The sequence below is a fragment of the Mycteria americana genome, chromosome Z (assembly GCF_035582795.1).
Source record: "Mycteria americana isolate JAX WOST 10 ecotype Jacksonville Zoo and Gardens chromosome Z, USCA_MyAme_1.0, whole genome shotgun sequence".
Classification (NCBI taxonomy): domain Eukaryota; kingdom Metazoa; phylum Chordata; class Aves; order Ciconiiformes; family Ciconiidae; genus Mycteria; species Mycteria americana.
Window position 1 is genome coordinate 36,000,448 of NC_134396.1, and position 15,466 is coordinate 36,015,913.

The 15,466-nt window shown below is 45.9% G+C and overlaps 1 protein-coding gene and 1 long non-coding RNA gene across 4 annotated transcripts in view; one reads left to right on the forward strand and one right to left on the reverse strand.

Moving 5' to 3' along the window:
* The window catches only part of LOC142421610 (transducin-like enhancer protein 1), an 87,055-nt gene extending 82,176 nt beyond the window's left edge, over positions 1–4,879 (reverse strand). The window contains exons 1-4 of one of the 2 annotated variants that reach the window (XM_075526440.1): positions 3,491–4,879; positions 2,748–2,848; positions 1,022–1,085; positions 884–928 (exon numbers count right to left, since the gene is read on the reverse strand). In XM_075526440.1, the coding sequence (XP_075382555.1) occupies positions 884–928; positions 1,022–1,085; positions 2,748–2,848; positions 3,491–3,514 (234 nt within the window). In that variant the 5' untranslated portion in view covers positions 3,515–4,879. The remainder of the gene's footprint in view (positions 1–883; positions 929–1,021; positions 1,086–2,747; positions 2,849–3,490) is intronic. The other variant, XM_075526441.1, reaches the window with a different exon arrangement.
* A 177-nt stretch (positions 4,880–5,056) lies between these two features.
* Positions 5,057–14,807, forward strand: LOC142402676 (uncharacterized). 2 transcript variants are annotated; one of them, XR_012773430.1, is made up of 4 exons: positions 5,057–5,174; positions 6,552–6,657; positions 12,988–13,041; positions 14,633–14,807. It is a non-coding gene; the product is annotated as an uncharacterized LOC142402676 (long non-coding RNA). The 2 variants fall into 2 exon arrangements; XR_012773429.1 differs by lacking the exon at positions 5,057–5,174 and having other exon boundaries at positions 6,291–6,657.
* Positions 14,808–15,466: the final 659 nt, after the last annotated feature.

The window sequence follows — 15,466 nt, forward strand, 5'->3', positions numbered from 1 at the left end:
AATGAAAGTCTTTGAATATACTGAAGATCCAAAGCCTGAACTAATCAATTTCTTCGCTGTGCCCTAGCCGGTCAGCCATGCTCTTTAATTTAATGAAACAAGAGTTTCAGATGAAATAGCACATACACATCACGAAAGAATTGTATTGTTGCACTTTGAAATGTGTCCAACTGTGCAACTTCATCTAATGATAATTTTTTTTAAGAGGCCATCGATTTCTGAAAGACTTATTGTACCAGCATCTTGATGAAAAAGTGAATGTCAGCATATCTACAGAATACTTACACCCTGCCATTAATGCTTTATTTGGCAGACAATGACTACTCAATTGAGGGTCCTCTGGGCTGAGCAATCATTTAGCTTTTCTTCTCTTATGAGGTCCTTAGTGTCTTGTTCCAGTTCAATACTCTTTATTCACCATTATAGTGGCCATAAGTGTGAATTTTATGGGAACTTGCAAACTCATAGTCATAACTAGAGCTTTCCAAGTCACTAATCTTTTCATACCTTTAAATGGCAAGGATTTGAGCAACTATAGCTACATACGCTAAACACACGTTAAGACCAGTTCTACATACCAAAGGCTCTACCACCAACAAAAGAAAACCACGTAAAGCACTGAATTATATTTTTGAAACCACAGACACAAGACCTTTCCTATTTTTGCCAATGTCTTTCAGGACCAATATCAAGAAACCCTTGTCGCTCAACCTAATCTATACCTCATTTGACAGCAGGTAGGCAAAGGTTTACTAATCATGGCTACACATCAACCTATTGATTCAGACACTTGATACAGTCATCCAAACATAAACAGAACAGCTACATTTAAATGCACTAGACAGACTGTAGATTTTGTGGTTTAGAAAACAAAATGCCTTACCTGTTTGTGCATTTCAATGTTTAATCCATACGACATTTCATAATACTGCAAATAAAGGAGCATACATTATTTTCTTATGCTGGCCTACATTGTATTAGGAGATATTTACTGAAATAAAGAAAAAACAAATATACTTACCATCACATAGTGCCTCTGCATTTCTGTCTTTTCGCTTGCCAGTTTCTCACATTCCAATTTAAGGCTACAAAATAGATCACACTTTAATGTAACTGTTATGTGATTCGTTTTGACATCTACCCACTTAATTCGTATTTTGACAGAAGCAGCTAATTAAAAAAACCTCATAAACTAACATGCAAACACAGAAAGACTTAATTCATACTTTAAACACAAAGGCTGAACAGGAAATTTAAAAGGTATTTCATGGGTGCTGTATGAGACCCAAACTGTCTCCAGACCCAAACGTATCCAATCTTCATGCTTTGACGAAGAGTGGCTATGAAGGGCTACAACTTTCAAGCTATAACAGGATGTGAATTTCTCCAAAGTACTTCTCAAGAGTAAAATAGAGGTATTCCTTCGCATATGACATTTAGCAAATTACTGCCAAGTAACACCACTCACGTTTACAATTACAACTTGAGTATGTCTATAATTCTTAACCTTAAGTACACTCTAGTTAATGTTATCTTGCCCACAGCTTGAAAATCAGTAACTTTGACTACCATCTAACTAGCAAGTTTGTTTTCTGTTTTTGTTTTCATAAATGGAAAGAAGTTGCATTTGGCACTTGCATATCTCATCACTAACAGCAGTATAATTCTGACTGCTTTCACTGAGGGCAAATGTCTCAACATTCCCTTTGTTCTCTGACAAACTGATTTTTTTCTTTTTTAAATGACACTAGTAAGCATCCCAGGGAACAGTTAGTGTGTAAACCAGCATCTTGTACTTACAGCTGTGATACCGAATGTTTATAGTTTACACTGCATTTCTAAAGTAATAAATGGCCTAAACAAGTTAAGTATTTTAGATAAGACTAAGACTACAGTATCATAGGTAAGAAAGAGGAAGCCTAATCACAACCAAGCAATTTCTAACTAGGAAACCTGCAAAGCTTTTATTCCTATCCAGATCTTGCAGGTGTACATAAGCACAAAATTAAGGAAGATTAATGCCCCTTAATGCCAATTGCCCTGTGTACACAAGAACCCATACGCTAAATCTCTGTAGGGACCTCAGCAGCAAGCACAAACGCAACAAGAACGTCTGAAGGACAGCACAGCAATCAGAAACGCATGTCACGGCTTCAGTAGATTCACGTCAACTTTGTGTTAGTACTCCAGTACTCGTGTGCTTTAACAGTCCTTCTTGGCTCTTTAAGCACCACGCGTTGGCATTTTATTAATCTTTGCATTAACACCACACAAATGAGCAAACATGAGAATTAGCCTCCTTAATGCTCTCTGCCACAGAATTAGCGCAGGTCTTCTCTCGATATACTTAAAAAAATCCTCCACATAAGGATCCCTAACAATTTTTTTTTCTTCTTTTTTAAATGCACACAAGCGCCGAACCGCTCCAGCTTCGACACTGCCACCCTTTCGCAGACGCCCGGGCAGCACATCGGCCGGAGCCCCCGCGCAGGGCAGGGCTGCCTCCTCCTGAGCGCCCCGTCCTCCGGGCACCCCCCGCCACCGCTGGGGCCCGGGGGTCCCCCGCGCCGCCCCTCACCAAACCGGCCGGCCAGGGCCGGCGGTGCCGGGGCGGCCGGGTCCCGCGGCCGGGCTCAGCCGCGACGCCGCACGCCACCGCCTGGACGCGGCCGCTCAGTGCAGCCCCCCGCGCCCGGCCGGGGACGGGGCCACGACCGCCCGCCCCGAGGCGGCCCGCCGGCGCTCACCTGTGGTACTGCGCCTGGAGGAACTGGAACTCCTCCTTGATGCGGTCCAGCGACTCCGGGATGGTGAATTTGAAAGGCTGGCCCGCAGCCTGGTGCGGGGTCTGGCGCGGCGGCGGCCGGCACGGGAGAGAGAGGCACGTTCAGACACAGCGCGGCCGCCCCGCGGGGAGGGGGGGCGGCCCTGCCCGCCGCGGCCGGGCCGGAGGGATGGGGGCGAGCAAGGGGGGAGAGCCCGGCCCGGCCCGGCCGCCCCCGCCCCGGGGCGCTGCACACTTGTTACCCACCTTCCCGTCCCTCATCTGCGGGGGGCGAGGCTAGCCGCGCTCCGGTAGCCGCTCCGGCCCCGACCCACCCGCTCCTGCCGCCGCCGTCTACCCGAAAGCGGGGCGTGCCGGCTCCTCCCCGCCGACCCCCGCCGCGGGGGCACGGCCGGCCCCGGCCTGGGCGCCGCGCTCGGCGGGGAGGGGGATGCCGCCCGGCCCGGCGGCGACCCCCCGCCGGCATTCCCAAGGCAGAGAAGTTGCCCACGAAACAAAAGGGGTCGGGAGGGGGCGCGTCCCCCGCGGCCGCGCCGGCAGGCAGGATGCGCCGCTCCTCCCGGGAGGGGACAAACTTGGGAGGGCGCCCGCCCCCCCTCAGCCGGTCGGGGGAGCCGGGGGCGCGCCCCGGCGGGGCAGCGCCGGCAGCGGGGCGCCGCCCGGCCCCCGTCCCGCTCCCGGAGCGGCGGCCCGGGCCGTACTTACGGGGTGCCGGCTCTGTGGGAACATGGCTCCGGCCGCGGCGGGGCTCCCTCGCAGCGCGGTTCTCGCGGCGAGCCCCCCGCCCTGCCCCGGCCTCAAACCCGGGGCGCCGAGGGGGGCAGGAGCGGCGACACCCGCCGGCCGCCTTCCCTCCGCCGCCGCGGGCAGGAGCGGGGCGAGGCGGCGCTCAGTACCCCCGCCGCGGGGACATCCTCCGGCCGCCGCGTCCTTTGTTGCTGCTGTTCCGGGGAGGGCTGGGGGTGCCCGGGGCCGGCGGACGGGCCGCGCTCGGGGACGGTCACGGCCGCTCCGCGCTCCTTCGGCGGCGCTCCGGCCGGCGCCCGCAGCGCCCGGGCGCGGCGGGATGGGACGGGACCCGACGGGGCGAGGGGGGGGAGCCGCGGCCGCCCCGCCGCGGGAGCGAATATTCCCCCTCTCGGGCTCGCAAGTTGCCGATGCAGTTGTAAGGCCGGAAACCCCGGGCGGAGGCGACTCCTCTCCCCGCTTCTGCCTCTTGCCAAGAGGGGAAAATCCAGCCGGAGGAAGCGGGACGCGGTGTCAGCGGCGGGACCGTCGCAAGCCGGGGGGGCGAGGGAAAGTCTCCAGGGAGGGCCGCGCTGCTCCCGGGCGTCGGCGGAGGGGCCAGGTCATCGGCAAGACACGGAGCGATGAACAAGGGAGGAAGGCGGGAGGAGGAGGAAGGGGGCGGGGGGGGGCTCTGCACAGCCGGCCCCGATCGGAGCAGCTCCAGTAGCACATGCACGAAACGCAGGAGGGCAGAGGAGGGGGAACCACACACGCAGCAGAGACTCTTCCGTTAGTTGCAGAGGTGTCCCTAGGACAAAAGAAAAACAAAACCCCTCCAAATGCCCGCTGGCCCGGCCGGCCAAGCCTCCCGCCCCGTCGGGGAAAAAAAAAAAAAAAAAGGAAAGGAAAAAAAAAAAAAGGTAAAATCGTCCGTATCGGCGCTAAATCAGACGGGAAGCTCCTTCGTGCAACGGCACCACTGCAGCCTCCTCCGGGCGGGCGCACATCGGGGAGCTGCGCGTCTCACCAGAGCCCCCCCAGCGCGGTACATCGCGGCGGCAGGAGCAGCAGCATCCTCATCCTCCACCTCCTCCGCGCTGCCCCACCGCTCCTCGCCGGCCCGGGATAAAGTTCTCCCCGGCTGAAAAACCCGGACCCCAGCGCCCGGAAACGCCACCGGCCTCCTTTCCCCCTCCCTCCGCGCCGGCCGAGGGAGAGGGGCGGCCCGGCGGGAGGCGCTCGGCGGGACGGGTGCGCGGCCCTGGCCGAGACGAGCGGAGCGGAGCGGAGCGGGACGGGACCGGACGGGACGGGACGCGCCGCGCTCGCCCGCGCCGCTTACATTAGCACGCGGTTTCACACTCCGGCAGCTAACCAGCCGCCCGGCCCCGCCCACGGCGCCGCGCGGGGGGGGCCGCCGCCGCCGCCGCCCAATCGCCGTCCCCGGCACCAACGTGGGGCCGTGACGCGCCCCGGCGCCGCGGACCAATGGCGAGAGCCCGAGTCCCGCCGCCTCTCAGCCTTTCGCTGGGAACCGTTTCAGGCGGAGCGGCAGGAGCGCCCCGAGCTGGCCAATAGGAGGGCGCGGAGCGCGCAGAGCCGCGGGGAGGAGGGGAAGGTCGGTGGGAAAGAGAGTGGAGCGCCTGAGCTGTCAATCAAAGTAACGTGGGGCTCGGGGGCGGGCGGGCGTGGAGGGGCGGGGCGGGGCGGCGGGGCTGCCGACGAGGTATGCGCGCCGCGCCTGCGCGCGCCCGCCGCCTGCGCCGGCGGCTCCGCCGCGGAGCGGGAGGTGCGGGGCGGGCCCGCATCGGCCGGCATCGGCCCCGGCCCCGCGTCGGCCGGCGTCGGCCCGCTCCGCTTGGCCCTGCGGTGCGCGCGGTGTTCTTTCCCAGTCGCTGTTGCGCGGGTGCTAACGCGCGGCCTCTTGTTAGAGCTCGCCCCGGGGCGGGCGGCGCCGGCGGTGTGGGGCGGCCTGGCCCGGCCCGGCCCGGCCCGGCCCTGCGCCTGCCGCCCGCGAGAGGTTTATTTTCCAAGGGGCTCCCTGGAGAGGGGCGGGTGGCTCCTCTGCGCACTGCGTGCATATGCTGTCGGTATTCGCCGCGCACCCGTCCGCGTCCGCCATCTCTTGCAATTAACCACAGGGATGCACAACGCGGCCGCGGCTGCGGCCGTGTGAGGGAGACGGCCCCGCATCCGGGCCGGTGCCCGCGTGGGACCTGGCCCAGAGCGTTCAGGGAAGGGGCTGAACCTCCCTGTCCCGAGGGTCGGCCTCGTCGCTCGGACAGGCAGATACGGCGCCTTTCCCCGTCTTACGTAGTGGTACCGGTGCGTGCTATAGCACCTGCAGGCAATGCTCCCGGCTGTACAGAAAATGCCATAAAGGAGGATAAAACCTCACGCTCGTTTCCATCCCTCAAATATACCAACTGCAGCGTTGGTTCGAGTGACCCGCTGATCAGGCGGAAGTTGTCCTTTGGGGAAAATTGGCTTTTTTATAAGAGGGGTCTGCTAGAGGTAAGCTGTCAAGAATTTTGCTGTTGTAAATGGTTTATAGGCCCGCTTGAGGTAGATGAGGGTCAAACAAATTCCACTCTCTGTGTGTGACTACTGGGATGACAAATGGTGACACAGCTTGCAGTGGGAAGTAAACTTCAAAACATATCCTCCATTAATGACCACCTTATTCACAGCAGAATTACACGATAAAGTGTGAAATACTGGTACCTTCAGACTTAAAACAATGCCTTAAGACATATTTGTGCTGTTAGTATAGCTGTAGACTACCTAAAAAGAGGCCTTAAAATGTTGTAGTGTGTCCTTTAAACACAGTAAGGGTAATTTTGTAATTTCCATTTTCTTACCATTCCCCATTAATGTTTACTAGATACACTTACTTAGAATTGTATTACACTGCACCTTGTATCCTAAAAGAAGAGCAGTCTATGTTTAAAATTTGATATGAAATGTGATATGTTGCAATATCAAGATACAGCTTTACTCATTCAGAGTGACAATTTCCATGCTACATTATTCCCAGTTTTACTCAGAAACGACCAAAGGAAGAGAAAATGAAACTCCCTCCGTCTTCTGCAGTGAGGTTTGCACTTCATTCCAGGATTACAGAGTTTTGGCACTGAAAACAGGTGCATGTATGTCTCTGTGCATGTGTCTGTGTGCATGTATAGGTGTACATGTAATAGTGTCTGTACCTATACATATATATATGTATGTTCATAATTTATATGTGTAATATATACATGCATACGTCTTTGTGAATACATAAATATAAATGTGAGGACTTCCAATGTTTTTTAAGACATGAGGCAAAATACCCTTGATAGTGACCTTTGATAGATTGTGGTTCCCAGGACAGGCATGTAAACTTGTCTGGTGTTCCGTGTGCATAAGTAAAGCTAAAAATCTTGCATTCTGTTCCCAGCTCTTCCCTTGTAGTCTTGTACAAGCCAACTCACTGCTCTGTTCATGGCATTAGAAAGCTTAATTAATTAATGCTCATAAAGTACTTAGATCTTCAGATGAAAGATGCAATAAAAATGCAAGCTATTATTATATACTTTGTGTGTGTACCTAGTAGCTATGGAGTCTGTAATAATGTAACACTTACCTAACTTTGGTTGTACTTTGCTTAACCTGCTGGCACAAGTTGTTAATGAGATATTAACAGATATGACATTAAACAACACCATGTTTTGGAACATAAACAAAAGTGGGGTTTTTTTAATTGCTTGCCTACATGAAAGTTGAAATGTCTTGTAACCTTTATTTGTCATAATTAAAATGTCCAAGGCATGTTTTAACAGAAACAGAAAAGCTCTATTTTCCTGATTTTTTTTAACAAGTGCTTTTAACCTCCTTAGATTCTGGAACCAGACACTTAAGGGCATTTTGAATCTTCACCATTATAATCAAGATAGAAGAGCTGTAAAAGCAGTAGTAGAATCAAATGTGATTATTTTTATTCTTTTTTTCAAATGAGAGCCACTGACATTACATAGTATGAACAATAACCAACATGATCTGATGTTTAACTAATTTATAATGCATCATCATTGGCTAATTAGAGCATAAAGATTTCCTTTTTGTTAGATGGGTATAAATCTGGATTAATCCCAGAAAACTGAACATCATCACTCCATGGCAATACTTACTATTTACACCACTGAAAGACAGGCCAAAATATGGCTAAGTGTGTTGTAAAGAACTGTGTTCTACTCAAGGTAGTATTTTATACCAGATCGTTATGCCACAATACTGTAGATACTCCACACAATTCTCAAACTGGATTAAAAATAATTGTGTTTAAACCTTTGCCTCATGTTTTAAAAATACAAGATTGCCTTCAGTACTACCCCCCCATGAAACCATTCTGTTTAATCATCCATTTGACTCTGCTGTTTGCAATAATTTTTTTTTCACTGTAAGCATTTTAATGTAGTGTTCCTACCTTGTATAGCAAAGGGTCTAATCCTGCATTGACTATGAACTGAAAACTCACACTGGAAGCAGTTGGAGCTTTGAGTCAAAAAAGCAGTATTGGGTCCAAAATGTAGTTTGAATATACTGAGAGGGTTTCAGATGTAGCATCTGTTCTTTAGGGAAATGACGTATTGTATGATGTTCTGTTTACCATACTGTTTATATTTTTTCCTTTACTGTTAACAGTACTATTTACAAGCAATATTTTTTAACTTCCCACAAACTGGCACATATAATAAAAATGTTGATGGTGTTAATCACTGGGAGTTTGCTGCAGGTGGGCGGGAAACAATTTAGCAAATTTGTGATTTATCCCACTGTTCTACTACCTATGTAGTGAGAGCAAATCAGAGGAGGAAGCAGTTATAGAATTCAATAGATTTTATGCTTTCAGAGTTTTAGATTGAGAGATCACTGGATTTTCAACTGAAAGAGAAACAGTACGTTTAAAATTTATGTATATGTGCATGAGGGGAAGGGGTTGTTCTATTTTTTTTTTTTTTAATAGCAGGACAGCACAGGTGGAATAGAGAAAAAAATAGTATGAGTCATACAGTGCATGTGGTATAGTAGTGACTACCTATACAGCTGCAAGAATAATAATTATTATGAGGGCATGCAAAACAATATAACTTTTAAAATATTTCTTTATTTATGAAGTGCAAATGATGTGAGCAGGGTAAAGCAATTACATTTCTAATTATTCGCTATCTTTTGGCTAATAGCCATTGCATACCCTCTTTGTAATTTGATTTCTTTTTAATTAGTAGCTTTCCTTGTAGGCAAGAACGTTCAAAAAGTTGCACTAGGTCATTTTACCATCATGTCTGTATTCCCTTCCCCTATTCTTTCACCCTTAAAAATTCCCCGAGTTGAATTAAAAAAAAAGTCAGTAGCAGATCGTGCAGCAGTAAAACCTCAAATAAAATCATATCCAAAGAATCCCTTGTGGTTTCACACAATATGGTAAAATTAGAGATTGCAGGAAACCAACAAAATTAAACCAGGAACATTTGAAGAGAAATGACCAGGCTTTATGAAAATGACACATTGACTGGCCAGTGTGTTTTTTTATCGACAATTTCTTTGTTGAGGCATAGATCAAAGAAACCTGCATATGTTTTCATTTTGTTCTAAGTCTAACTAGAAAATTACATCCAGATGTTTAATAGGCATTCTGTTGTTTTTTCTGCATTGATTAGATATGTTGGTACTGTTTGCTTACAAGTGTAGCCGGATCATTAGCTAATGCAAAGAAATGTTTGCAGCGAGTTGCTAATTAGGTCTTTTGGAAACTCTCCATGCTCAGGAACAATTTGTACAGTGGCCAGAAAAACTTGCGGTACTTGAGAAGTCGCTTTCCCTTCTGTGTCTGGGAAAAAACAGTCAGTCGCTTTCCCTAATCTTCTTTTGCCTACAGGGATTGCAGCTTGATCCCAATGGGTTGAAGTGCAAATAAATTAGGAAGAGACCACACACACGCACGCGCGTGCGGGCGTGCACCCCCCCCACACACCCCCCAATCTGCTCTTTCAGTCAAAATGCAGTTGTACAATCTTACAAAAAGCTAACCAAAATGGAATGTTTAAAACTAAAATGTGTTAAATTCTCAACCTTCATGTTATCAAATACACAGCGTTTTTGAGCATACTTTAGAGACAGATGGGGAAGCCCTTTATGATAAATGAGTGTACTTGAATTCATTACTGTGGTACTTATAATTAAAGTAGCTCTTTCACAACTTCACTACTTCTGCAGGGTACTTCAAGACAAAGCTTAGGGGAAGTGTATACATGGATGACAGAGGGGTGAAAGAGGTGCAGAAGAACTTTAATCTCCTGTGTTTTGTTAAGTCTAAAAAGGGGTCAGAGATATTACCTGTTTACAATATTGTCAGAGAAATTGTTGCAGACTTCATGACACTGGCCTGATAACCTTCTAGGTGCAATGTCACCTTTCAAAAGATGCTTGACAATGTCAATGACCTTTCTAATAAAGACCACCTGGCAGTATATCACACTTCAGTCTGTTGCAGAATGAGGTCTCCACCACAGGAGATGACAGCAAAAGGACCAATGTGTGTCTATTTTGTACAGTAAACGGGGACGCGTGCTCGTACCAACTCCCTGATCCTGTCGTCACACACATGACTAAGTTTACTCCTGGAAATAGTCCCTTTGAAGTGAATGACAATACTTGCATGAAAAAGGATATCTCTGTGTCAGACTTCACCAGGTCAGGGCCACACATACAGAATACGTAGGCTGTGTGTGACATACATATGCAAAACGTGTTTTTACCAATGAGGCTGTAAGTGTAGAAGACTGGGTTTTATCTCCTTTTTTGGGGGGACAGGGATAAAAGGGAAGGGTGTCACAGAAGTACAGTTAACCATTTCACTTCAGTGGACTAGTTGTGGTACGTTATTTTTCCTTGACTTGCAAAATCCTAAAACTTTTCCAGCCTGTTTTGGTTCCCTATATATTGTCTTTTGACACAAATAGTAGAATTTTTAAATTTTTATTTTCCTAAGCTGTCAATAACATCTTAGAAAGAGTCTACAGATCACCAAAGATTCTTAGACTTAAAACCACAGGGGAAATAGCATAGAGACAAATGGTCTTGTGGAAACGTTGCTTCCACAACATTTGTTGAAATGAGTGAAGGAATTTTCATCTTAGAGAGAAAGGGCTTATCTGAGATGGAGAGGTGGCTCCAAGTGCACTGGTATTTCAGGATTAGGAACAACAACTGCTTGCTGCTGCAAAGGTGCATGAAGCCCTGTCCTTTACCCTAATATCTGTTCTCTGTGTATGGAAGCCTTGAGAAATCTTTTAAGTACAGACGTGATACTGAAATATTGTGTGCAAAATCATGACTCTGTCAGCCAGTAGGAATTAGGTTCAACTGGAAGTTGACTGGAGTTTGGCAGCTGTTTCTCTAATACTTCTGCCTCTCAATTCTTCAGAATTTGAGTTCTTGCCTACACTGAGGTTATAAACCCCATATGAGCTGCTCTCACACCAAACTTCTACTCCAGACCTCAGATTTCAGTCTGGTGGAGTCTAGATGAGAGCAGATTGTGCTGTCCTGCTGTCTCTTCATAATGCGGATGCTGTAATGTGCTGGCATGCTATGGCTGCAACATCTGCGGAGATGCTCTTCCAGCACTGGTGGCACAGAGGCACTAGGTCTGTTTCCAACTTTCCCCATGGTGTAAAAGCTCTGGGCTCCCATATTCTTGAGGGAATGGATCTACCAATATGTCTTTTAGGATCCAATGAGAAGGGGAGAGATTATGAGAAAGAAGTTGCTGGACAGGGCTAGTGATGGGGAGGAGAAGTGGAGAAAGACATTATATGGGAAAGGAACATTTCAGTACCAACGTGATGGAATTCTTAACAAATGTGGAAATTTCCTTAGAAAAACACCATTGAACTTCAGGCAAGATTGTAAACAGTTACAGTTGCTCACGGTATAAAAAGAAAATAATTGTCTCGGTCATCCAGCACTGTCCACTTCTCTGTTTTTCTTCTCACTCTGAACTTACTGCCCTTCCACTACTTTCAATGCAGGTGTCTCAGTTTATATCCTGAAGGGCTAATAAGTAATGACAACTGTGATAATTAATAGAGCATATCCATTGTCCAAAATATGAAATCATAAATTCCATAGTTTGACATACACGTAGAACTGTCACTAATAAGGATGATCTACTGAACCCTCAAGTGAATGCTCAAATGAAGCATCCCATCCAAAAGACATGTCTTGCAACTATTGAACTTTTCTGATACACTGGTATGCTTGTAATCAGTGGCATCACCCAGCATAAAGTATAAAGAAGATGTATAAAGAAGAGGAAAAATAGATCCACCCCATGCAATTCCCCTAATATATTACTGCCTCTAAAATACCAATACACCTTCTGCCACAGAAAACCACATGGTATGTTTACACAGACAGTAGAGTAGCCATGCATCAGTAATCCAAATATGAGTATTTAGACGTTAGAAAGCATGATGAAGAGTTAAGATTAATACTGGTTATTGAGGAGAGAGCAGCCAAAGTCACTGAAATGACATTTTTTTGTGAAAACAGAGGCTTAATGAGTACAGTATAGATAGGATGTTGTACACTGAATTGCTTGGGGGGAGGATGGTTGGGGGGAGGGGGTGTTTTGTGGTTTGCACAAGAGTGATTTGCCATCTATTCACCAGAGCTCAAAAGCAATGAAAAGTATGCACATATCCATAATTTGCCATTATAAATTCAGCAGTTGGTAGTAAGATATTTTCTATCCAGCCTCTCACATTTTCTGCTGTAGCTTTACTGTCTGTTAATGTGCTTATGCATACTCAGGTGCTCAGCTGCCTGAGTTAAGTAGCACCCATGCAGGAGAAAATCTTGATGTTACATGACCCCAGAGCATACCTCAGGAGAATGTCTATGCCCTAAAACTGGTAGTGGGTTGTACTTTGGGAACAGACTGGATCACATAAGTGAAATCATTGTATCTTCATTAATTTTGCAATAAAACAGTTTGTAAATCTCACCAGTGCAAACCATGAAAAGCAGGGAGTAAGCAGCACAAGGCATACAGATGTGTGTATACACCATTTAGCATAATTATACATTGGATTAAATGTTCTTATAATGCCCATATGGACAGATAACAGTTAAGTGTCAGCATTTTGCTTTTGAATTAAGGTCTTTCACTTAAATGAAAGAGATACACGATTAGTCTTCTGAAGGTGGTTCAATACAAAAGCCCTTTTACCAGTGCTCTTCACATCTGCAAGTGAGATGTCCTTGAAAGACAAGAACAGTATTTGGGGATTTGTAGCAAGCCACCAGTTATGTAGACCATTATTAATGAGGTCCTGTGAAGTCAGGCACCTTTTCTCAAAACATTCTGTTGCATCATAACATACTGACAATACTTTACTTTTTTTTCTTTTCTTTTTTTTTTTTTTCAGATTTTGCTTTTACCTCAACAAAGCTGGGGAATATTTGTCTAACAAAAGGAAGAGGTGGGTAAGCATTTAGGGATATTTTCTACATGCATTTTGCATGGCAAATTCTGCAGTCTTGCAGAACAATTCAGAATATGGCATTTAATGTTCAAGAGAAATGTACTACCTGCAGTGAAGGGCAGTTACTTCAATGCAACCACTCTAAAAGAGCAGGGATATTTCATTCATTTGATTAAACTGGTAGAGCTTCATCCATTTTGTTTTTATTTACGTCCTTTTCTTAGGAGCTTGATTTTGCCTGTGTTTCTTATAAATTGTGGTATGTCTGAACGTAGATAGACACCTAAACTATCACATTTTGCCATTTAAGTAAGTAGGTACTTTCATTTTGAAATCATGTACTCTAGTTTGAATTAGAGGGCTGTACAGTTTCTTTTCTTATACTATCAATTCCACTGGAAAAAAAAAGCAAATAAATGTGGGGAGGAAAAACAAATCACAGGTCATTGTTCAACTGTAGATGTGTCATAGGCTGAGATACTATGGAAAGAGAAAAGGCCATGTTCTAAACCAGTTTTCTTTAAGTGATTCACATAGGGCTCCTGCTGAACTGGCCAGATGGTGCAGACAAGGTCACACATGTTTTTAAATAATTTTTGAATATTGGTTGGTTCTCTCCAAACTAGCCAGCCAAACCACAAGACAACTTCTGAATCCTCAATTGAGCAAAACTCCCACAAGCAAATTGCTCAACAAAGCCTGGCATATTTTGCCCCTGTGTTTGAAAACAATAGGAACGGGAAGCATATTTCCCGACTTACTTCTATCCCCAGCTGTGAGACACCTCGCAGAAGGCCCTAGGAGGGGAACAGGTCACGTATGGAAGAAGGGGTATAGCGCTGGGATGATTGTCTTCTAATCGTTTCCCTGGAATATGGGCTGCCAGTTGTAGCACAGCCATAAACCTGGTCTCCTTTTCTCTGCCCACACATCACCCTACTTTGTTTAATATCGTAAATCAAGCTGATGTGCACCGCTGTCTCCTGGGTCATAAAGCATGAGAGACTCTCAATACATGAGGTACAGGGATGACTATAGGAATACCAGCTGTGTAGGTATCTTGCTCGACGCATTCAACAGGTCCCCTTCACTTCAGCTGGGGTAGGATTTCATCCCAAGTACCTGACATGTCTAGTAAAATACACTAAATGTCCTAAGATATACTGAGAGTTTTCCTGCTTGGGATATGTAAGGAGAGATAAAAGCAACCATCCAGAATCACCTATCTTAACCTAATTGTCAAGCATAGCTTTCTTCTGAAGAAACCTGTGCAACTGCAGAAATGTTGCTGGGTGTAGTTTGCAGAATTTTACCGTAGGGAATATTTGTCTCTCTTTGTCCACTCTTTCTTATTTTAAGGTCTTTCATAATTTTGCTGCCCTGCATGAATGCCGCCTTCTTTTGCCTGCAAAGGACATCTGGGACTTGTTACTTGCTTACACAGAGAAGTGCTAGAATATAGTTTATCTGGAATACAGTACTAGAAAATATTTTATCAGCAGCTGTTGAGTTCAGAAAAAAATACATCTTTCTCTAGATAGCCTTCTATCACTTACTTTTGGTTTTGTTTTTTTTTTTTATTCCACAGAATTATTAACTTCTAATGGGAATGTAGTGGAACTTTAAAAATAGAAATCTTCAAATCAATCAGCTTATTATGTTGGCAGTCCCCTGGAACATTGTTATATCATTGCAAGAAGTTGAAACTCTGCAGTAAATCTCCAGTAAAAACGAAGAACACATTTATCTGTATAATAAGTATCTGAAAAGCATGAAAGAGTGAAAAATAAAGTTTAATTTATGTTTAAGTGCTACTTTAGATATTTTCTTTGCTGGATTATTATTTTTTTCATTGAAAACATTTGAGAAACCATTACATGAAGTCTTGGGCCTAATTAGATATTTTCTTAATGAGTGGAAGACTGTTACAAAAAAGCTAGACTACTAGCATCTAGCCCAAGCCAGAAAGATTATTCTTTTATAGAAGATAGACTGTATTGCCTTAAGCCTCTGATTGAACTCCATTTTCTATCTCGTATGTGACTATTAGTTGCCCGCTCATGAATAAGATGTACCACTTTTAAAGTGTTGCCTGAATGAAAAAGTGAGTGTTATGCTTTCCTAAATTTTCTGGGAAAGCACAATTTTGTAAGCATCCTGTACAGACAAAATAATAGCAAAAATGCATAAATGTTATTCCCATCTTTCTCTTACATCGCCTAAGAAGAAAGGGAGACTCACAGGCACTATTTAGGGCACTAAGTGTGGTATATACTAAATCATGGGTATGATACAAAAGCTTGCACAATACAGGGTGTGATTTTATGTTTCTTGATTGCTTTGGAAAAAAGAGAGAGATGTTCTTCAGTAAATTGGGAAGTTATTTATGCATACGTACATATATATTGGTAATATACATACA